At 31.8% G+C, this 25,000-nt stretch overlaps 2 protein-coding genes across 2 annotated transcripts in view; both read left to right on the top strand.

The window, feature by feature from the left end:
• Positions 1-6,306, top strand: part of LOC21404134 (oxysterol-binding protein-related protein 3A) — a 25,952-nt gene extending 19,646 nt beyond the window's left edge. Inside the window, exons 6-10 of the mRNA XM_024175472.1 lie at positions 3,270-3,391; positions 3,964-4,140; positions 4,401-4,545; positions 5,380-5,558; positions 5,925-6,306. Of these exons, the coding sequence (XP_024031240.1) occupies positions 3,270-3,391; positions 3,964-4,140; positions 4,401-4,545; positions 5,380-5,558; positions 5,925-6,171 (870 nt within the window). The 3' untranslated portion in view covers positions 6,172-6,306. The remainder of the gene's footprint in view (positions 1-3,269; positions 3,392-3,963; positions 4,141-4,400; positions 4,546-5,379; positions 5,559-5,924) is intronic.
• Positions 6,307-14,588: 8,282 nt separating this feature from the next.
• On the top strand, positions 14,589-19,878 carry LOC21404133 (telomere repeat-binding protein 5). Its single transcript, XM_024175471.1, has 11 exons — positions 14,589-14,661; positions 15,223-15,336; positions 15,834-15,948; positions 16,046-16,772; positions 16,965-17,159; positions 17,259-17,321; positions 17,415-17,494; positions 17,781-18,022; positions 18,163-18,468; positions 18,935-18,998; positions 19,493-19,878. Exons 3-11 carry the CDS (start codon positions 15,853-15,855, stop codon positions 19,634-19,636), a joined length of 1,917 nt encoding a protein of 638 aa, XP_024031239.1. The 5' UTR covers positions 14,589-14,661; positions 15,223-15,336; positions 15,834-15,852; the 3' UTR covers positions 19,637-19,878.
• Positions 19,879-25,000: the final 5,122 nt, after the last annotated feature.

The following is a 25,000-nucleotide window of genomic DNA, read 5'->3' as shown; positions in this document are numbered from 1 at the left end:
AAGTGTTGTTTGAGTAAAGGGCCGTAAGCTCTTCTTGCATCACAGTAAACCAATGAGGTGATTTAAGAGCATTTTTGAGAGACTTTGGTTCTTGAGCAAGATTAGTAAGTAGAGCAACATCTTGATGAGAGGACGAAGTAGTGGCGGGGCATATATAATCCTTTAGATGAGATGGTGGGCGGCGGACACGAGTAGGACGAGAAGTTTAAAGATGAGTTACATTTGGATCTGTAATAGAGGGAGCTGTAGACAAGTCTTGTATTTCATGAGAAACATTGTTGTCATCCTTTTGAGAGACTTCAAGATCTTGTTGTCCAAAATTGTGACTAACTGGATCGATTGAGGTGTTATCATCTGGCTCATTGCAACAACCAACTTGGGGTACATATGAGTTGTCAGCTTATGTGTTTTTGTCGGTCAAGTTTTGATGAGAATGATGATTGCTTGACTTAGAAAACCACTCTTCTTGATCTGAAAAAGTTGTGACTGCAAGTTGTGGAATATTACCACTTGAAACATTGTGAGAATATGGAAATATTTGTTTATCAAAAACTACATGTCTAGATATATAAACTTTATTTGTTAAAGGATCAATTCATCTGTATCCTTTGTGAAGAGGACTATATCCAATAAAAACACATGGAAAAGTTCTTTTTGAAAATTTATTTTGATTTTGATGCTTTAAATAAGGAAAACACTTACAGCCAAGAACGTTTAAAATACTATAGTCAGGATGCCTTCCAAACAATTTGAAATATGGTGTCTCCATATTTAGAGAAGATGATGGGAGACGGTTTATTAAGTATGTTGCTGTGAGAAAAACATCTACGCAAAACTTGAGTGGTAAGTTTGCATGAAAAATCATGGTGAGACCAGTTTTCACAATATGTCGATGTTTTCTTCTGCAATTCCATTTTGTTCAGGTGTGCTTGGACATGACAATTGTTGAGCTATACCACAATAAGCAAGATGGTTAGTGAAAAGTGTGGAAGTGAACTCACCTCCTCTATCACTTTGAAAAATTTTGATTTTTCTATCAAATTGATTCTCAACAAGTTTTTGAAATTTCAAGAAACATTCATAAAAATCATATTTGTGCTTAAGAGGATATAACGAAGTATATCTAGTGCAATCATCAATAAAAATAACATAATAGTGAAAATTTTGAATAGAAGAAATAGGAGCTGGCCCCCATAAATCACAATGTATTTTTTCTAAAGGAAATTTGCACAATTTATTACTAGCATAAAATGGAAGTTTGCAACGCTTCGCTAATTGACACAACTAGTACAAATAGAATGTCTATTTAGCCAACTAGAAATGCTTAGCACTTCCTTTTTATTTAAAACTTGTAAAAATTTTGAATGGGGATGTCCCATTCGTTGATGCCACAAATCCGAAGAAGCTGAAGGAGATTTGACTGCTGCAAGTGTTTCCAATTTTGCTTCTTCAAGAGCATATAATTGTCCTCTTTTATGCCCCTTCGCTAGTGTCCTTTGACTTTGATCCTTTATCACAAAACCGTTAGTATTGAATTCAATACTGCAAGAGTTATCTTGAGTAAATTGACTAATAGATAATAAATTTTTCTTAAGCTTAGGAACAATAAGGACATTTTTTAATTTAAATTTCCACGAGGGGTTTTTAAAAAAACATTATCAGTAGGTGAGATAGATAATTTATTTCCATTACCTACATAAATAGCATCATGTCCATTATAAGCATGTACTGAAGAGAGCTTACCGACATCATTTGTCATATGTGTTGTTGCTCTAGAATCTGCATAGAAATGTGGGTTAGTTTCTTGTAGAGACAAAGCCGCAAAATTTTCAGGCATCTCATCTTCTTGATGAGCATAGTCGTATCTGTAAAAACATTTAATGGCTGTGTGGTTGGTTCTTCCACATATTTGGCATTTGACTTCTTCCTTTTCTTTGTTGGTGTTGCCCTGTCCATTGTCGTTGAAGTTTTTCCAACCATTGTTTGATTTGCTATTACCTTGATTTCTTGAGTAGTTTGGAGAGTGATAGAAATTCTGGTTGTTTGATCGATTTGTTTGAGTGAACCCTCTTCCTCTCGAATTAAAACGACCCCCTCTGTTGTTTCTTCCTCGCCCTCTTTGTCCAAAGAAGGCTTGCGCATGATCTGCAATTCGCTATTCTTCTTCATGTTGTTTAGTTATCATTTGCTCATGATTCTGCAAAGAGAGAACAAACTGACTAAATGAAGGATATGGTGACTTTGAAAGCATTGCCGTACGAAAATTTTGGTATTTAGGACCAGGCCCGCGTGCTAATTTAAAGACTTTTTTAGTTTCCGGAATCGGCTTGTTGATGGCAGCAAGGTTGTCACATATAGCTTTGAATTTTCTAATATATTCTGAAATGGATAAGGATCCTTCAAGCAAACCAAGGAATCCTTCAAATTATCTTCTTGTTCTATGGTATTGGGAAGTAAGTGCTCTTCCAAACTGCTTCATATTTGCTTTGATGTTTCACTCCCTATGATCATGCTGAGTATGTCTTCAGTCATGATGCCCAAGAGCCATGAAACAAGTAATCCATCATTGTGGAGCCATTGTATGTATTCTGAATTTGAAACTTTCTTTCCATAGTCTCCGATCATTTCTTTGGCTGGTACATCATTTGTAAGATGGTGGGCTATCCCAAGACTTTTAATCAAGGGCAAGACTTGTGATTTCCAAACAAGAAAGTTAGAGGAACTTAATTTTACAGAAACAAGACTAGCACATTGATGGAAGATTTGTATTGTGAGTTTAGGTTCAACATGGGAATTGATTTCAGAAGTAAGGCTTGCCATTGTCTCTAATACCATAAAGAATTTTATTGTAAAGGGAATATAGAAAAGGAATGAGAAAAAGCAATGAATAGAAAAATGAATTTATTCACTCTTTTTCATTGTCGAGCAAGATGTATGGACATGTTTATTTATACAATAAAAGGCAATGGTAATATGCTAAATAACTCCTAGAAAAGGGTTTTTATTTATTAGGTAATCCTTTTGAAATAGCATAACAAATTGCCATGTTTGTTTCCAACGGCTTTGCATATATATCATGGGATTTTTTGTCCGTTTGGAGTAGTAATCTTCTTGCTCCTTTTTCATATTGTTATTATCTCCATTAGTGCTAGGATCTTTGTTAGTTTTGGCAAGTGAGTCATCATTGACTTTATCATAAACTAGTAGTGCATGCAGTTGGCATCTTGTGAGTTTTGCATTATTCATGTGATTTTCTAATATTCTTTCAGGTAAGTCATCACCCTCCAATTGGCGCTGCACATGCTGAAAATGAGCATTTTACTTATGACCTGACATCAAAGGTGAAAACCAAGTTTCTGGGGAACTCGGTTGATGTCTACCCAGTTGGAAGGTAAAATTATTTTCATTTTGCATCCATCTTTGTAATTTCACTATAGCTTTCATGTTTTCTGAATGCTTTCTTATTAACAAATTTTTTATTTTATATTTTCTTGTTTTGTTGTAGCTTTTGTGTTTTCTGAATGCTTTTTTGGCAATTAGCTTGATAATTTCTATATGATAAGCAAGAGCCACGACTGTATAGGAAAGTTCTTCTAGCAATAAATAACTTGAATGTTTAATGCATGTAAAATAATAAACTCTTCTTTCAAATTCTTGAGTTTATGCCTTTTTGGCTTAAAAAGAAAAACTATAAAAGATTGTCATGGACTTGAGTCGAGTCTATGTTGCTTTAAAAGTTGGTGGACTATAGAGTTATGGCTTGTTAGATTTATCTTTTTATGGTTTAAAGTTATTTCCACCTTCACTTTGCCTGGAGCTGAGACCACACATAGCTTAATCATCAATTTCTAGTGTTCTACTTGCAGTTCTAGCCCTTAGTTGGATGATTTTGTTTTCCTTAAGCGAACGTAATTATGTAATTATGTAATAATTTACTTAGCTTGGTAATATTTTTGGATGCAGAACACGTTTGACCCTCAAAAGGGATGGTGTAGTGCTGGAATTGGTACCTCCTCCAACAAAAGTACACAACTTAATTTTTGGGCGTACTTGGATTGACTCACCAGGAGAGATGATTCTAACGAATTTGACAACAGGAGACAAAGTTGTACTATATTTTCAACCATGTGGTTGGTTTGGGTATGACACTCTTCTCTTTCATTTTCTCATATTTAATGTATTAATAATACAAATGCTTTCTTCAAAACAAGCCAATTTGCAAATAATTTATATTGAGGAACCTACTAGTTTAAATGAAAAAGGATTTGTGCAGTTAATATTTGATGTGAGACCGGTTTTTGTTTTGAAATATGATGTGTCTACTTATCTCTTGTATTCTCTCACTCTTTTTATTTTCCCATTCATAACCAATCTGATGTGTGTTTTTTCATGTTTGCCAGAGCTGGTCGCTACGAAGTAGATGGATATGTTTACAATTCTAATGAGGAACCAAAAATGTTGATGACTGGAAAATGGAACGAGTATATGAGTTATCAACCATGTGACTTGGAAGGGGAACCACTTCCTGGCGCTGAACTGAAAGAGGTTTGTTTGTCCTCTCTTTTGAACGATCTTAGTAGTGAAATTCTCTCTCTCTCTCTCTCTGCGTGTGTTTTGAGTGTGAGACTAATGGCACTCCATTTTCTGGTCATCTTTGTATATTTTATATGAGTGAGTGTGTTAATATGTGGGCATGTGCGCATATTCTGTTTTGCTGACGATGTTCAGAATATTGTTCATTGCTTGAAGTATTTCCTGTTAGTATGCCTGCCCCCCTCCACCCCTCCCTTTCCCACCTCCCCCTGGTTTACCGTTTTCCTACATGAGCATAGATTTTTTCTTTTTCTATTTTATTTTATTTTTTTGTAGTGTTGGAGTGTGTGTGTGTGTCCTTCCGCATTTGATTATTCAGGGTTGTGTCCCATAGAGTCTTTGAAAGCTGTTGCCTTTTTTGTGAATTCTCGTTGAACACTGATGTTCTGATTTCTGACGTGATAAATCTTTGCAACTTTTGAGCACTCATCCGGAGTTCTCTCTTCAACAGTAATTGTTAATGTACTTTAAATCGGTTATCTTGATCTTTCTCCACTGTAATGAGCCTGGAGAAGATTGGCTTCGCACCCTTTTGTCTTTTCTATTTGGTTATTGTGGGACTCGCTTCTTGTTGACAACCTTAAGCTTTTAATGTTGTATCGTGGATGTTCATGTAATATTGTAACTTATTGCCTTGTGGTCAAGTTGGTCATATTTGTTGTACTTTTCTATTGCAAGGCTGGAAACAATGCTACGAAAGAGTATCGAGTTATCTGTTTGTGGTAGCGTAACAGTCTTTTCTTTCCTTTTTATGTAAAGCTCACGATTTTTTTGGGTGCATCACAGGTTTGGAGGATTGCCAAAGTTCCGGAAAATGATAAATTCCAGTACACATATTTTGCACATAAATTAAATAGCTTGGACACTGCTCCAAAGAAGTTACTGGCATCAGACTCACGTTTACGTCCTGATAGATACGCACTAGAGCAAGGAGACCTATCAAAAGCTGGACTAGAAAAGAGCAGGTCTCTGTCTCTCTGTCTCTGTCTGTCTGTCTCTGTCTGTCTCTCTCTGTCTCTGTCTCTGTCTCTCTCTCTCTCTATCTCTCGTTCACACATACAGCTTGGACAAATAAGATTGGACAGAGATTTTATAACTGGTTGAGAAGTGGCACAAATTTGTTTCATTGATCGACGCCAGAAAGATGCATGTTATTTCTTGTTTACAAGTGCTTTTGGACTGAAATAAATAATTTTCATGTAGGATTTTTTCATCATGGCTGGAATTATGTTTCTTGTTTCTCTAGTACGATTTCTTTGAGTTCTCATTTTTCTATTTATAAGTGGAAACGGACTCCTAACACGTGCCTGCCTATATCTTTCTTTTATCAGTCTGGAGGAGAGGCAGAGAGCTGAGAAGAGAAACCGAGAAGCGAAAGGCCATCAGTTTACTCCAAGATGGTTTGACCAGACTAATGATATCAGTCCTACACCCTGGGGGGACTTGGAAGTGTATTCGTACAACGGAAAGTATACCGAGCATCGTGCTGCAGTAGATAGCTCAAACAGTGATGAAGTGACCGACATCAGATCAACGGAGTTCAACCCGTGGCAATATGAAAATCAGGCAGCTGCATGAAGAGTTAAAGACATAATGTTGTATGTTTCCCGGTGTAATATACCCCATTTGTTTGTTATTCTTATTTTGGTTGTAATGCAGGATTGATATTATGATGGAATAGGTTAATATTGATAAGCAGTTTTGTTCAGTTAAGATTGGTTCAATATTCCGAGTGTTTTGATAACCTCTCTTTATATGTACATAACATGATACCATTACCATATAGTAGTAAAACCCTTGCAGCCAAAGTTTAAAAAATACTAAGCTGGTGACGCAGCCCATTTTTTTCTCTCCGACTTTGGATCTTGGATTCGTTTAGGCCTATAGGGGCTTAGTAAGAAGTTTATAATTGCCATAACTGTCACGTGCAACGTCGCGTGTTCGTTTTCAATCTCGGGCACTTTTCTTGTGCTTTTCAGACACGTGTTTTGACCACAAAATCTCAAAACTTGAAACAACACCCTTATCCCCAAAGTTGCCGTTTCAAGCACGGCCGATCAATAATCAGCGAGGTGTTCAAATTCATCTTATACGTGTCAAATTCTCATGAATACACAGGAATCACATTGACAACTCCAAGAATTTGGGCACTTCGGTTGAGGAGAGTAATATGCTAGAATGACTATCCAATAAAGTAAAATTAATAAAATGATCTTCTTTTATTTTTTATGAAGAATGACACTTAATCATTCTTTGTAAAAAGTGATCATTTTACAAATAAAAATTTTTAAAAAGTTATTTTACTAATAAAATTTTTCTATTGAGTTATTTTTACAAAGCCCACGTTGAGCTCCTTCGGTTGATTAGCTTTTTCCTACGTAAACCGTCATTTGTTGAGACGATAATTAAGGTCCCGTTCATTTCACTGATTTGAGTTTTGTTACAGTAAAAAACTCTAAAAACTTAAATTAAAAACTCGAATCAGCGAATTAAACGAGCTGTAAGTATTATTAGGTCTTACGAATTATTTTAAATGATAATTCATAAAACTACACAGTAAATAACATGACAATAGTAATACTATTAGCTGTTTATCCGCACGTATGATAATTCATAAAACTACACAGTAAATAACATGACAATAGTAATAATATTAGCTGTTTATCCACACGTTGCAGCGGATAATAATTATGAGTTATATAAAAATTTGGTAATTTTTATTATACATAATTAGTTTATATAGATATTTTTATGTGGATATGTCTATATAATATTGTCTATATAATATTGTCATAAGAAATCTTTTATAATGTATGCTTTTCCTCTCGCTTCTTCTGCTGCGCTTTTTAGCTGCCAAATACAAATTTTGAAAAAATTGGTATTAGTAATTGGGGATGTTGAAAATGTTGTGTGTATATGTTATGTAAATTAAGCTATTTATTACTTGATTTTTCAACGTTTTCTGGATTATTCTGTCTCTTTTAATTGAGGACTGAGATGATAAAAAATTATTCATATATGTATTTAAAATTATAGATATTGTTTTTTGTTGACAAATAATAGAAATTAGTAAATGTGTCTTATCTTGTGCTTAATTTTTTTAGATCTAGTGTTTGTGGATCTATTGGTCCTATGTTTGCGGTTTTGGTATTGGGCGTTGAATATCTGTTGTTTTTGTAAGGATTGAAATGATAAAATATTATTTAGATATGCATTTAAAGTAATAAATATTATTTTTTTTATATAATTGATATAAATTAGTAGATATTTTTTACCTTGTTGTTGATTTTTTTGGATCTGGTGTCTGTGGATCTGCTGATGCAGTGGCTAATATTTGTGCTGACGATATTAGAGGCTGGGCATCTTTAAATATTTTTTAAACAATTGTATTCATTTGTCGTCCTCTCTGTTGAAAATATATTTAGAAGATTTTTGTTTGTCCTCTTAGTTGATCAATAGCTGGTGGGGTTACAAACGGATTGGTGAAGTCTTAATCAATTGTTAATGTGGAGCATGATTTCTTAATTAAGATTTGTGCTGCTCTACCAAATATGGTGATATTCATATCTCCAGTGTTATCTCTGTTTTGCACGTTTAATCTGAACTTGCAAAATATATAATAATAGTTGATTATTGTAATAAGTTATTTATTGCAGCTAACGAAAGTAAATAAATTATAGTAACAATATATTTATAATCTTAATGATCATGGAGATGGTGTTGTTTTTAGGGAGAAAGAGAGAAATAGACCAAAACTTGAGATGAATTAAAATTAATAGGCCAATAGTTTACATAAGTTAATAAATAGGCCAAATTACTGTTTTCATCCATAACTTATCTGGTTATGAACCATAACTTGACAAGTTATTGTCCATAATTCACAGTTTTTGTCCATAACTTGTCTGACTATTAACCATAACTTGACAAGTTTATCCATAACTTATCTGGTTATGAACCATAACTTGACAAGTTATGGCCTATTAATTTCTATAACTAAAAATTGGCCTATATACTTTCTTAAGCTTTTCATATTGGCCTATTTTCTACTATTTCTGTTGTTTTATATGTCTCTGACTATCACACCACCAACCAATGCCTACTTATTTTAATTGTCAGTAACATCTGGGGCAAGAGTTGTAGTGCCAGCCTTGATCTGTTAAGAATTCAGTTATTGTAGCTCTTACTGTAAATTTTGTACTCTGCATAAATGAGGAAAAGTTATTAGCTTAAATAGTGTAATTAAAGGAAAAGAAGAAGAGAAAATATTATAGTGCTAACCTGATTACTTTCTTGATCCAACATTTTTAGCTCAGCGATTGTTTTTCTGTTTTGCGTTTTTTGTTCTTCAATTGATTGTGTTGGTTCCATTGATGTTGTTGAGAACTCAATTTCTTAATTTTGGTGAGAAAATCTGTACATGCAAAGGTGACAATAGGCAGGAAAAAAAGTGATAAAAGATTTTTGATATGTAATAGAATATGTTTTTTTTGGAGATGTTGTGAATTATTTTGGTTATCTTGTCTTTAATGTCCTTGTTTCTAGTATGTTTGGGTCAATGTGGAAAATGGTTATTGCAATACTCGAGACATATGGATTGCCTGAGATATTAGCAATAAATTGATTAATAACTTGGTCTAGGTGTTTTGTCTGTATATGCAGTTATTTTGTTAGATTGTTGAAAAAATACCTAAATATTATTTGACTAAATTGCTACGAAAGTTGCCACAATTGGTCCTTTCATCGATTTTATAACATTTTCATCAAATTAATTTACTTTGTGTCCCCATAAGGTTACCTGAAGTTGTTCAAACTTGTTGGAAAGGCAAAGTAAAAAAAGAAAGTTAGAATAAGGAATTTTGCATAATGTAAAAGTTTTGTGCTTTTATTAAGTATAAATTTTTTAACATAGTCAGAATAAAATGTATGTAGAGTTGATTTACCTTATATTTTGTATCATTATAGTGCGGCGTGATGTTGATCTGTTGTTGATACTTGTCTGCTCGATTGCTTGCACCTTTGTTAGAACTCCAATAACATCTATTGGTAGATCAATAGAAAATGTTAAGAATGTAGATTAATAAATTAATGATGTTTTTATTTTCTTGAAATAAGTAATTTATGTTACTTGTTAAAATTTTAATTGTCTGGATTCTTTGTTGAAGCTAGTCAAACTCAGTGAAATAAAATCTATAGAAGAGAATGAGGGGTGGTTCTTCTGTAATTGGGACGAAGGACGTTGCACGTGCAAATTGAATCATTGCAATATGAGGTACAACTTTGTATGTTGGCTTGTTTTGAGTCACAAAGAAATTACTAATGTCATATATATTTCCTGCTTGAATTTTTTGCAAAATAGTTTCTGAATCACATGCTCAAATTGATCCTTGAATTGCTTCATGCTACGAATGAAAACGAAAAAATTGTTAATTATTTTATAATGCTTGATATTAGATCAAATAGAGTATAATATAGTGTTTATAAAAGTTATCACCTCTTCATCAACTAACAGACAATCAAGGCTTATTAAGTGTCCTGTAGTGAAGTCATTGTTTGTCCATAATTTGTAAATTCTTGCTCTGATAGTCTCATATACTTCGTTTGGTTTTAGCGCACGAATTGGTGGACATTCTGCCTAATTGTCAAAAGTAAAAAATAACTATTTAGTGCATGAATGAATGATTTTATTGGATATGTTTTTAATTTATTGGTAATAGGGTATTTCAATGGTATACAATTAGTAATATAATGTTGGATATGCTTTTAGGTTATTGGTAATGAAGTGCCTTGATCATATAAAAGAAGACTATCAATACATTTACCAAAGATGCAAAATATAATATTTCATTCCAATTAACGTCTTAGTAATGTAAAAAGACAACCAGGCATTGATAAAATAACTCTCACTGAATGGATGGAAACGAACAAACGTGACATCAATACTAGAAAATTAATTTATATAGAATTCCCAACTAAATATGTTTGGAATAACAAATATAAGTATTGGTAATACCTATAAAAAAAATTAAAGATGATGTTGAGGACTATACGTAAGAAGTTATCATTGTTATTATATAAAGGAGTTGTAATTATTTAAATCTAATAGTTAGTATAGATAACGGAATTACATTTTTCGTTGTTGTTTTGGGATGTTGACGGAAATGATAAAACACTGTTTAGAGATTGCAAGAGCGTCTCTTTTTACCGCTCTGTCATGTTGTTCCACACTTTTAATCGTTCGTGGCCCAACATCACATCAAATCTGGGCCGAGAAGTTGTTGATACAAACTCGTTATTTTGATTGATTTGATGCGAATATTGATTAATTATGTTGTTAGAATCTTGGTCCATTTTTGAAGTAACACGACGCATACGCTCATTCGATCGTGATCATTTTTTTTGCAATTTTTGTTTTATTCATATGTTAATCATAATATGAGATTATTTCAGGAATTAAAAGAAAGAAGAATATATTATTTTGGGTTCAATAGTATAGGCTTATGGTTTAAATTTTTATTTAAGATTAAAGAATATTAAAACTCTATTTAGACATTAGATATTAATTAAGCATCCAAATTGTCTGCATAAATTGAATCTAATTTTTTTTTTTTAAATCTATCTTTTTTACTAATTTTTTTTTTTACTTAATTAATTCTTATTTCAAATGTATTATTATTTTATAAATTATGAAAAGTATATTCCATACATCTTTAATTAATTTTTTTATTTAAAAAAACTATATAAATATAGATCGATTAATATATACATGACTAATGAAACTACAGAAAATGAGAAAAGTAAGCAAATATGGAAGGAAACTATAAATTGTAGCGCACGAATAGGCATTTATATTTTTTGGTCTCAAAGTAGGATGAAATGAAAAGAATAAAACGAAGCAGCAGCTTCAACCAACTGTACATACATAAAATTATATTCTAATTGCAGTACACTTTTACAATACATTAAAATTGGCAACAAATTACTACATAAATAAATTTGTAATAACAAATTGACGAAATTATATATTTGCAATTACAATTGATCCCGAATAAACTAATACAAAAATGCCGACAATGATCATATATTTACATTAATAAAAATCTGGAATTTACAATATTAAATATGATTATGTACAAAATAAATTAATGACATAAAAATAATACATGAATTAAACTCATGAACAAACAATACATAAATAGACAAATTGATGTTTGTATTTGTCTATTTTTAGCTCCCTCCTTCATAGATAAACAAATGGATTAAAAATTTTCTATAATAAGATTTGATTTCATTAATTTCATAAAAGAAAAGAATGAAGAGAAGTAATGGAAAAATATAAATAAATAGATAAGGAATAAAAAAGATTGAGCAGAAAAAGTTGAAACATTATGAATATAACAATATTTCTATACGGTGATTATGGCTTAGATATTAAGTATTGTCAGCATCTATGGCAAATTAACTGACTTATATTTTTTATAGCCATTTTATGGCTACCTATTAGCAGCAACTACATAAAAGTATAAAAATTAGTTAGATATTATATATACTAGACAGATTATAATAAATATGCGATACGAAATAAATGACTAGAATAAAATATAAAGTTGTCCAAAAACTACTTAGTGAATTAAAAGAGAGAAAAATAACAACATTAAAGGGACAATCAGCCTAGGATCCAAAAGCTTTTGTAAAATAAAAGGACAAAGAGAGAGGAGAAAAAATAGCGCGGGATGAAAAAAAAAAGGGAAACAGGACAATTCAAATTGAAGATTTAAGACAGGGAGAACAAGTGAGATAATGGGAAATATTACATGGAGGGATAAATTTTGAATCAAATAGTTAAAACAGAAAGTCCAAAATAAGTGAAAACTGCATGTAAAGAAAAATTCAGTAACATAAAAGAAAGGCTAGTGTATGAACGAATGAGTATCGAATAGAATAGTAAAGGCTTTGAGTAAAATAACTAATGTATGTGTAAATAAGCTTTGAGTAAAATAGTGATACCAAAATGCCAAAAAGACCAGAATAAATTAAAAAAAGAAAAAAGAGACAGATAAAAAATTTTAGTAAAGAAGAATAAATAAAAGCAGATTTCAAATGAGGAGGATATATTCTCTTCTTAGCAATGTCTAGACAATTTACATAAAACTCAACATGTCAAAATTGATTATAATCATCATCGGCACAGTAAAAACAGAATAAAAGAAAATATGTCAACTGAATAAAAAGGCAAAATCTAGCAACAGAAAAGGAAAGTAATATTTGTGTATATAAGTTTTGAATGAAATAGTCATATGAAAAAGGCAAAAATATCCGAATAAGCAATAAAAAAACAAAAGAGTATGGCTAATAAACTTTAGTAAAAAAGATAGACAAAATGAGAATCTAAGAAAAACATATTCAGAGCAATTTCTGGACGAACATAAGATTTAACGTGCTAAAATTCACTATAACCATCGTTGTCCCATTAAGAAACCAGTTAAAAATAAAATATATCAAATGAAGACATGTATATATATATATATATATGTGTGTGTGACCTAAAAAAAATAGACCGTTAGTCAATATTTGAGCAAAATTTACTAATGAAAGACGGAAAAAAAAGAGAAAAAAAGACACAACTTACTAACATTTATTTACAACAGAACAAAATTTCTTAATAACATAATAAAATCATTTATGAACATAAACTATAAAACAGAAACATCACACATTAATACCACCATAGCAAACCAATATATTCAACATAGTAGTAGATATTTAAGAGCTGTGGGTAAGAGTTATTAATAGTACCTGGAACGCTATAAACACTCTTTTATGTATGAAATGTCGGCCAACTAAATGCGAACAAACGGAAAGAAAGGATACAGAGATAGCAAGACAAAACAGTAAATGATCGACAATGAAGAAGAGCAGTAAATGATTGAGGGTTAAATGCAGGAGAGAAAGAGTAAAGTGCAAGGAAACAAAAAAGATATACAGAATACATTCATATGCAGCATTAGTCTTTATAAATAAAGAAACGTATAGTACTAACATTCATTAATAACATAATAAAATCATTTACGAACAGAAATTATAAAACAGAAACAACACACATTAATACCACCATAGCAAACCAATATATTCAACATCAGCAGCAGATATTAAAGATATTAAAGAGCTGTGGGCAAAACTTTTGTGTCAATCCGCTCCATAGAAAATGAGATGGCATTAACAAAAGACTGATGTTTCTACACTTTTATCTCTAAGTTATATTTTATTAGGCACTACTTTATCAAAAAAAAAAAAAAAAAATCACGAGGTGAATGTCCATTAATCCTAAAAGTATATTATTTTTTTTTTATTATTAAGGAGATATAATCTTTAACTCCAGGACCATCACATAATCTGCCTTCCTTTTTTCTCAAAAATACATATTTTTTTACTGTCTATTTTTAGTTTTTCTCTACTTTTTTTAAATTTTATTTTAAGAATATATCACGTGGTCTAGTATTATAATCCACGTTGAAAAAGAAAAAAAAAAAATTGAAAAAGAAGAATACATGGTCAATGCGATTCCAAGGCTTAGACAAGTAATTGGCCAATGTTTGTGCAAAATCATTGATCTGGCGACGAAGGTGGCGAACCCAAAAATAAAACTGCTTTTGGAAAACAAAAAAATAAAATTAAATCACAAGATCCACCAGTTTTACCTCCAAAACGTGCGTGTGTTTTTTTCTTGTGTTTTGCGTTTTGAACATTTTAACATAAACATAGATAAGATTCAACCCCACGTTTGTGGAGAGCCTTCCACGTGTCAAACCCACAGCTCGTACGGATGTTAGGGGAGTGGATCACCCTCAAACGAAGGAACTGAAAGAGGAAAGAACTGGTCCAAAAAAGTAGTTTCCTTTTTGTCCACCTGCTATAACCGGTAAACTCAAGCTTATGTAACCGGTTACTACAGGGTTTAAGAAAGACAGGTGTGATGGCATGTCTGTCCTGGTGGTTTTCAGGGGGTTTTTTTGTTTTTCTGTTTTTTTGAAATTTTGCTGATCTCAAACATCAAAACCCATTTTCATATAGGTGATTTGTTTTTATTTTTATTTTTTTTTGGATTGTTTTTTTATTTTTTTCTTGAAATGCATTATGCTTCCTCTACTTTTCTGTCAAGTTAAGAACGTTTGTTAATTTCTTTCTTTTGGAACTAATTTGGTGAATTCCACAGGTACAGTATATCATTCATCAATGTGAAAAAGATCAAATTTTTCTCTTTGTTTTCCCCTATTTGTTTTATTTCATATTACTTTTTATAAGTAGTGTCTGTTCTTTTTATAGTATTTTCATATACATATATATGTTCTTTATGGATGTTGGTGAAAAAATCTAAGTCCCTGTATTCTTTTCCAAAAAAAAAAAAAAGAAAGAAAAAAAATGGTTATAAAATTTGGAATTATCAAGGTTTGGTCTCCACGAGGATTTTTGGGATCTTAAAATGATGAACATAATGAACTTGCAATTATGCCTCTGGTTATTCTGATGTCGTTTTGGGTTCTGTTGGTTGGGGTTTATAGTTGGATTTTTCATTTTATATTTGAATAATCACTTGTCAATTGAAGTAAATTATTTTATTTTGTGGTTCAACAGAGATCAAGGACTCAAATTCTAGTACTTTATTTTGCATCCACAATCCAGTGATGAGTTGAAGCAGTGAAATGGAGATTCTTCTTCAAATGCTCAAATGCTCATTCCTGTGCAAAGGTTTATGTCTGCTTAACTCCTGATCCCTTCTCTTTTTTCATATCTGTTTCATTTATAAAAGTCAATATCATGTTATTGAATTCCTATCTCTATTCTTAACTCTTAATTGATTATGATAATTTAGAAGTGTTAAAAATTTTCTTGCCAAAAAATGACATTGAGAAAAAGAATGGGAAGGAATGAAGATTGCTTTGTGCTTTAGCAGACTGTTTTGGGATTTTGAAGTACTACTTTTCTTGTTATTTCCTTTTCATTTATAAAGCCAATCAATTTCTTGTTAAGTCAACATGTGATGTCAAATTGTTAATGTTGGAAATTTTGTACCATGTGAATTTCTGCTTACCCATTTTGATTTGTGTTACCATATCTCTATTTGTATATTTCATTATCTCTCTTATTAATGCGTGTGTTTTTCTTTTTTCCTTCTGTAGTGATATTGTATCATGTTATTGTCCAAAGATCTTGATCATGACTGGTAAGTTGGCTATTTTTGGCAGATGAATCCTTTTCATTGTAATGAACACCCGAGATATGGTGTTGCAAAGGACATCGGACTATCGCTTCAGTGGCTACCAAGTGCCCGAAGTCCCTCGAGCCTGTAGATCCACTAGGGTGAATACACACTACCACAACTCACAAACTGCCTCTTGCCTGTTATTAGTGTTTAGAGAGAATGTCATAACTTTTCGAGTTTTTCTTCTTGATTTAGGGGCGAGGACCTACAAGAAAGAGCGGTCAGAATCATTCATTTGATATTTTGGCTAGTGTAGCAGGTAAATTGTTGGAGAAGTATGACAATTCTTTGCATAGTGATGCTAGTATTCGAAAGAACCAGCATTACACTTGCGATGACATTGTTTTGATGAAAGAAGTTGATGAAGAACGATTGTCAAATGAAAAGCCTCTTGAGCCTGGAAATTCTAGTGAAGAAACAAATGAAAAACAAATGCTGACTTTTGAGATCAATCCTACTTCAAAAGATCTTAGTCCATCGGAGATAATGAATTATGATGAAAAGTTGACTATTCTTGATAGCAAAAATTGTTTTGGCGATTCGCCATACTTTTCTGATACAATTGAAGGGAAAGTTCAAGGTGTGCCATCGAGCAAACTCGACGCTGAACTCACAGAAACTAGAAGTAGTATTAGTATTAAGGATGAAATTATCACAGGAGATCTAATGAAATTGGAAGGTGAACCATCTAAATCAGCTGGTTCTAGAAATGATGATGCACAGGATTCTTTTTCAAAGGACTTTAAAAATCATTGTCCTTTCACTTCTCATATCACTGACGAGCAACTAGTTAGCAGAGATGACTATGAAAGCTGTCTTGGGCTGCCTATGGGTAATGCAAACAGGAGGATAAAGAAAACTTCTGAAACCAAGGATTGGATAGGAGCTCCAGATGTGAAGGATTGCGATTATCGCAGGACTGGTAATTGAATTTACTTAATGCATTTCATAACATAAATGTATATCATGGTGCACCCTATTTAAAAGCGCGAAAAAAGTGACTTGTAATGAATAAATAGCAATGTTTTTGGAGGGAGGGTCTTTTTCTATTGCTCTTTTAGCATAATTTATAACCCTGTATGTATAACTGGTCATTTTGGATTGCTTTTTTCAGATGGTAAAGTAAAGGAGGTTTATGATGATGATGAGAAAACTTGTTATACTCAAGAAAAATGTCAGAAGATTTATCCTTTCAAGAAGAGGAAGTTCTTTTACCATGACCCTTTACCTACATCTAACAGAGTGTTTAACCGAGACGACGCCTTCGTTTCACCTGACAAGAGAACCGATGGCAAATGCTACACTTCAGGTGCAACAATGCATGCGCCTATTCCTATTTTTCTTAATATCCTTCACATTTATTCATGCACATTGTTCAGCTTTGAATAAGTCTTTTTCTGACATGAAGCAATCGGAGTATCATCGTCAATGGCGGCTCAACAAGTAGGTCACAACTCCAATGAGTGTAATGGTAGGAAACGTTTGGACTAAATCATTTGTAGTTTTACTTCAAATTTGTCTATTTATTTTAGCTTCTTTGACATGTGTTTTCTTTGTTAATCAGTGAAGCTTAGTATTAAATCATTCAAGGTTCCTGAGCTCTTCATTGACATCCCCACGAATGCAACTGTCGGGTCACTGAAGGTATATGATTAGAGTTATTTTTCCTACTTAAATCACTGTTTTTTTCAATGCTGCTACATTTTTTTTTGGAGGAACTAGAGGATTGTTTTTAAACAAACTTGAGGAATTTCTTGTTACTGAACGACTGTCTTGAGGTCACTTTGTTACTTCTAGTGCCACATTGTGATACAGAACAAACTAATCCTTGTAAAATTGAGGTTTTATGTAACAAGCACAATAATTTTACATATTTCTCTTGCCCTCTCTCATGGTGATTAACAACTTTTTTTTTTCCTTTTCTGCGTAGAGGACGGTTATGGAGGCTATGACTTCTATACTTGGGGATGGACTACATGTTGGCATTCTTGTTCAGGGAAAGAAAGTTAGAGATGATAATAAAACTCTAATTCAGACTGGGATTTCTCAAGATAGCAACAGGTGTCATAATTTGGGTTTTATCTTGGAGCCTAAACATTCTCAAACCGCAAAGCCTCCACACATCAAGAACGAATCTTTACTATCCAGAAGCAGATCGCAGGGACTAACCAAGTAGCAATATTAACTATAAAGCCTTCCATAGGATTGTCTTCTAGTGGTTCTGTTTGTTCTTGGTCTAATTTCTTTATCTGTTTATCATACTTAGTTTTCGAGTTGACATGTTTATGGAATCACCGTGTTCTTTCACTTAGGCGTTCCACATGTTTGACATCTCAACAAGGAAGTTCAAATGTCTCCCTACGTCCTCCCATGAAGCATTTGAATGGCTTTGTTGAAAATAACGTTAGTGCAGTTCCCACAACCTTGAGTACCAGTACAAGTCCAGAGTCCAAAGCTCTGGTTACTGTTCCGGAATTTGGTATGGAAGCATTGGCTGTGGTTCCTTTACGTAGAAAATTGGGGCATCATGAGTGTGTGCAGCGCCGGATCAGGAGGCCTTTTACTGTTTCTGAAGTGGAGGCATTGGTTCGTGCGGTTGAGAAGCTTGGAACTGGAAGGTTGGTTTCAATGATTAGACCATGTTTTTGCTTTTGAATGGATGAGTGCATGATGTAGGAGGTGTTAGTCATAATAGTCATTTTTAGATGTTTACTATGTTGTTTAATCTAGCTTGTCAATTTACTTTTATTTTGTTATTATTTTAACTGCTATCATTATTCGTCTAGTATGTTGCTTGTCTCAGTTTGTATTGTGTTATCATTTTGGTGTGTGAGCTATAAATAGCTGCACTAGCTATTATAATACTTAGACTTAGATTATTGAGATATTAAATACTATTCTCTCCAATTCGGTTTTTTCCTTCTTGTGGGTTTTCTTTAGGTGGATTGGGAACTCTAGGTCCCATCCTCCGTCTTGTGGTTAGGTCGGTAAAATTCTAACTGTCTCATTCCTCCACATCAGTGCATCTGCAGACTGTTTAACTTTTTTTTTTTTTTTTTTTTTTTTTTTTCTGTTACATTGCAGGTGGCGTGATGTAAAATTCCATGCTTTTGACAATGCAAAGCATCGGACTTATGTTGATTTGAAGGTGATTGTCAATTTTGTAATCCTAGTTTATGATTAGAGTATTTGATCTCTTCTGCCACAGCCACACTATACGCTTGAGTATCTTTTGAGGGCTAAAACGCGTCGTGGGTGGTTCGTTGTTTGACAAAAGCATTTATAAATCCTTTTCTTCTCTAGCTTAACTGTGAACTTTTTGCTTTTATGAAGTTCCCTTTTATTATTAAGTATCACAACTTGCCTTAAAATTCTTTTAAAAAAAAAAAAGATGGGAAGTTGTAATAATTATGTGACAAGCAGCTTTTCTTATTTAGTTCAGATTCAAGTTTGTATAACTGGGACAAAACTTAGTGTGGTTTTTGGAAATTGCTAAAGATTGCATACACTTTTATCATATGCTATTTTATATGTCATGTCCGCATGAATTACAGCTAACAAGAACATAGAAACTTGTTAGTGGATACATGAATTAAACAATACTTGACTTCACATTTTGTGGGCTTATGGGAGATTCTGCAGGACAAGTGGAAAACTCTGGTGCACACCGCAAGAATATCGCCTCAACAAAGGAGAGGCGAACCCGTTCCACAGGAGCTTTTAGACCGCGTCCTAGCCGCCCAAGCTTACTGGCTGCATCGGCAGTCGAAGCACAGGGTAGATTAAAAGTCTGAAGTTTTTTGCCTTCCATGGAAAGAACATGGAAAGAGCAGGTAGATTTAAGAGTTTAAGGTTGGATCATTGGGGGGATTGTCCTTCCTATGTAAAGATAAAGGACAAAAGAAAGAAAGAAGCCTTGTGTTGTACATGAAAGACATGTAAAAGATGCTACTTGTGTCATGACATACCAAACTTTTATTCCTTGTAAAAAGTTTGGTGGCTTGTAAATGATTGATTGAGAAATGAGGGCAGGCTTTAACAATTCATTGAATCTACTTTGCATTATTTATGCTTTTGATAGCAATCTATTTGTAATTTTTTTAGAGATGAAAGTATGAAACTATGAGAACTTTAGGTGCATAGATGCTAAAACATTATAATTATTACTATTTTTTAAATTTATGGAAAATTACGAAGAAAAAAGAAAAACAGCAATGGAGGTATCAGACCACGAGAAATTCAAAGGAGACAGATTCTAACAACCCTTTCAATTAATACTTGAACACAATTAGGAAAATTATTAGTAGCACAAGACTTTCTCAATCACGCCTAGTGTAGTAGGTTAGTAGCATAAAATTATCTTTTGTAGGCACCAACTAAAACGACAAGCAAACACAGGTCAGTCTAAGAGAGGGTTGTTGCTTTATTAATTTGACATTATAGTTGAATTTTGTCGCAATTTAAAAGCGTAATTTTTTTTTTTTTGGTTAATAAAATTAAAGGCATAATTGACTTTATGGAATTTGCTCTACATTTTTATATCTTATTATTATAATAAAGCTTCTATCCTTTGACCATAAAAATGTAAGCTTATTTTGCATCAACCAACAATGAAATAATTGTGATATGAAAATTTGTGATTCCTTTTGGTTATTTAATTTATATACTTTGTATGACAAAATATTCTCGAAATTAAGTTCAACGTTGGAAAGATAATTAATTAATCACCAAAATGAAGCCAATGTGTGATTTTCAAAGAGTAAAGGTTGGAAGCATGTGAAAGAATTTTTTTTAGAATTTCTAAACTCGCCCTTGTTAGTACAGCCACGTGATTTTGTCTTTTTTGGTATGGCCATGTGATTTTGTCTTTTTAATAAATAGTGAGATTTCAAAACAAAAAAAGTTAACCGGTGAGACCTCATTTTTAACTGTTAGATTAATTTTTTAACAGTCATATTTGTGTAAATCTGTATTAAAAATTTACAATAGACCACGTAAAACTGCTGTTGTTGTAGATTTAACCGTTAAAAAAAATCAACAGTCAAAAACCAATGCTCCACCAGTGGTTTTTTTTTTTTAGTATCACTGTAGAGAATGCCAAAATAATCACTTTCTTTATTAGTAAAAGAAAGTTTATCATGCAGCCGTTATCTTTAAAACCTTGAAAATTATGCTTATCATGGCTTTCTTTTCCTCAGCAAAAATATCATAGCTTTATCGGACATTAATCTAATCAAGTGTTAAGCTTATTATCTTTTATTCTTTTTAGAAATTGTTTATGCTCCGATTATTTTTAATAAATAACTTTTCGTCAAAAACATTTTAATTTTAATGTAATTAGAGTTTATAATTTAATTTTTATTGATTATAATTGAGAAATATGTCATAATCATATTAATATTTTTAATAATTATTTTTTACATTTTAAAGATTTATTTCACCCGTTGATTTATCGATCAATTTTTAATGTGCCGCCTAATAGCATGCCACGTTAGTAAATCTATTATACATAGAGACAAAAATAGATAGAAAATACATTTGAACTATTTTCAAACAATCAAATATCTTTTTAAAATAAGGTACATAATTCGAGAATTATAAAAATATTCAGGTTAAATTTTTACGAAGAATCACCACTTTGAACTGAGTACTCCTTAATAAATAGATTATCAGTATTAATATTAAATTTTCAATAATCAAACATTAAACAAAATTCAAAACATGTACATCTTGTAAAATATTTGACACTTCCTACGAGTTGCTTCAAATCAATTTGTAATCATTTACATTTGTAAATATTCAAGAAAACTCTTTAGTGAATATCGTACATATACAAGATGTCCACGTCAGATACCACCGCAACGAACGGGTCAACCTACGATGGACACTTTTCTAATGTGCACTCCACTTTCTCTCTCTTTTTTTTTTTTTTGAGATTCTCTCTCTCACTTAAGTTCCAAAAACAAAATAATAAAGTGTGAGGGACCAAATTGAAATTTCGTCCGCACTCTGATTGTCGTCTTACGCTTTTCGCCATTAATTTAAAAAGTTTAAATATACAAAGACAAGTGTCAATTCTGCAGCAAAGGACCGAGGCTATTTCGGTCAATTCACTCAGCGAGAGAACGCGGGGTGTGGTCCAGTTGCTCCAGCGACAGATAGTCTAGAGCTGTACATAAATCTGGAATAACCCATGAATTCAACTCACCTCACTCTAATTTAACTCAAGAAGGATAATTTATAGTATTATTTTTTATTTTTTAGCTCACTAAATATTTGGTTTGAAGTGTTTAAAACAGTTTGTGAGTTAGGTCTATAATAACTTGTATATTTCAACTCAATCTGTACAAACATACATGATAAAAAACTTATGAGTATGGACTGATAAAGATGGTTACTGTTACAGTGCTTGCTTTGAATGTATTTGAATTACGCCTCTAATTTATGTTTGCTTTATGTTTGATGTTGGATGAACTACTTTGCTTCATGTTTGATGTTGGATTGAATTTTGAATTGCTATTTATTTGATGATGGACTAATCAACATTATTTTTATTTGATGATGAACTTTGAATGTTAGAGTTATGTTAAATTATCAGTATTATTTCTATTTGATGATCAATATTATTTGATGATGAATTTCAAAGAGTAAAGGTTGGAAGCATGTGAAATAAGTTTTTTTAGAATTTCTAAACTCACTCTTGTTGGTACGGCCAAGTGATTTTGTCATTTTTAGTACGGCCATGTGATTTTATCTTTTTAATAAACAGTGAGATTTCAAAAAGAAAAAAAATTAAAACTAACCGGTGAGACCTCATTTTTAACTGTTGGATTAATTTTTTAACGGTCATATTTGTGTAAATCCGTATTAAAAATTTACAACGGACCACGTATAACTGCTGCTGTTGCAGATTTGACCGTTAAAAATTTAATCAAACGGTCAAAAATCAATGCTCCACCAGTGGGTTTTTTTTTATTTTTTATTTTCGTATCACTATAGAGAATGCCAAAATAATCACTTTCTTTTTTAGTAAAAGAAATTTTATCATGCAGTCCTTATCTTTAAAACCTTGAAAATTATGCTTATCGTGGCTTTCTTATCCTCAGTAAAAAATATCATAGCTTTATTGGACATTAATCTAATCAGGTGTTAAGCTTTTTATCTTTTATTCTTTTCTCAATATGTTTATGCTCCGATTTTCTGAAATTGTTTGGTTTAAACTTGTAACATGTTTTGGACGTGTCCTTGAAAAATGCACAATTTTTTGGTAAGGACAATATTTATGCAAACATTGAACAACATAGAACTACTTTTACCTAGAAGATAGTAGTTACTAATTCACTCATAATAATAATAAAAGAAATTGGAGAATAGAAATTGATCTAGCAATATTTTAGTTCAAACTATATCATAATAACAATTAACACAATCAGTTCTACCACGAACATATTTGCCATGGTTGAGAAAAAGATTACTCAAGTAGGGAATAGATTATTAAGTGTATATTCACCAAAACTAGCAGGACCAACCGAGTTCGTGATCAATAGACCAATGCCATATCCGGATAGGCATTGTGACTTTATTTTATATGCGTCTTTCTAAGTCTTAATAAGTAAATATATCATATTTATCGGTGTAAATCAACTAAATACACAGATTCCTCCTTTACTATTGATCAATAGTTTTTATATTTGGAAAAACCAATGACCTTGAACTTAGATTTAGGTTGCAATTGGATTATTTTTGTAATTGCCTCAGAATTATGTACCATATTTCAAAGTGCTTTTTAATTTTTCAAAATCATTCAAAACATCTTTTGATGTATAGAAAACCGTTCAAAATGCCCCCTCCGTCTATTTTTTTTATCTATAAGTATAACGAATTTGTTGACGTGACATGCAATTAGGGGCATATTGAAAAACATCCGGGGCACATTAAAAATTGGTAGACAAATCAGAGGTGTTTATGAAATGAATCCTTAAAATGTAAAAAAAAAATAATTATTATTTAAAAATATTAATATGATTATGCATATTTCTCAATTTCAATTATTAAACAATTCAATTCTAAACTTTAATTACCCTAAAAATAACATACTTATGATGAAAACTTACAAATTGAAGTTCACTCTAATTTAAATTAGATTTTTATGAAATGTTTATTTTAAAACTTAATTACCATGAAATTCAAATTGTAAATGCCCAAAATTTGTTAAATGACATCAACTCATCACCACTTGATCTTTAAAGCCGTATCAATAAATCTCAAATATCAGCATTCAAGACGTTTGTCGCCATGAAGTGAGTAATTGTTGTTATTACAGAGTGCGTTATTATCGTCATCCTATTAAGTTTAGATTGTCTTTGACAAACAACATCTTAGAAGATCGAGTGGTCATGGGTTCCTATAATTTATTGACTATTGAGCATTTTCAAAATGCACGTTTACAATTTAAATTTCATAATAATTAAGCTTTAGAATAAATATTTATAGATTTAAATCAAACTTATTTTTATTAAATTTTTTTCGTAAAAAACATTTTAATTTTAATGTAATTAGAGTTTATAATTGAATTTTTATTGATTATAGTTGAGAAATATGTTATAATCATATTAATATTTTTAATAATTATTTTTTACATTTTAAGGACTTATTTCACCCGTTGATTCATCGATCAATTTTTAATGTGCCGCCTAATAGCATGTCACGTTAGTAACTCTATTATACATAGAGACAAAAATAGATAGAAAAAACATTTGAACTGTTTTCAAATAATCAAATATCTTTTTAAACTAAGGTACATAATTTGAGAATTATAAAAATACACTTTAAACTGAGTACCCCTTAATAAATAAATTATCAGTATTAATATTAAATTTTCAATAATCAAACAATCAAACATTAAGAAAATTCAAAACATGTACACCTTGTAATATATTTGACACTTCCTACGAGTTGCTTCAAATCTATTTGTAATCCTTTACATTTGCATATTCAAGAAAAGTCTTTAATGAATATCGTACATGTACAAGATGTCCACGTCAGATACCACCGCAACAAGCGGGTCAACCTACGATGGACACTCATTCTAATGTGCACTCCACTTTCTCTCTCTTTTTTTTTTTTTTTTTTTTTTTTGGGTTTTTTTTT

The sequence above is a fragment of the Morus notabilis genome, unplaced genomic scaffold, assembly GCF_000414095.1.
Source record: "Morus notabilis unplaced genomic scaffold, ASM41409v2 Scaffold256, whole genome shotgun sequence".
Taxonomy (NCBI): Eukaryota; Viridiplantae; Streptophyta; class Magnoliopsida; order Rosales; family Moraceae; genus Morus; species Morus notabilis.
This window is presented reverse-complemented; position numbering and strand designations above follow the sequence as displayed.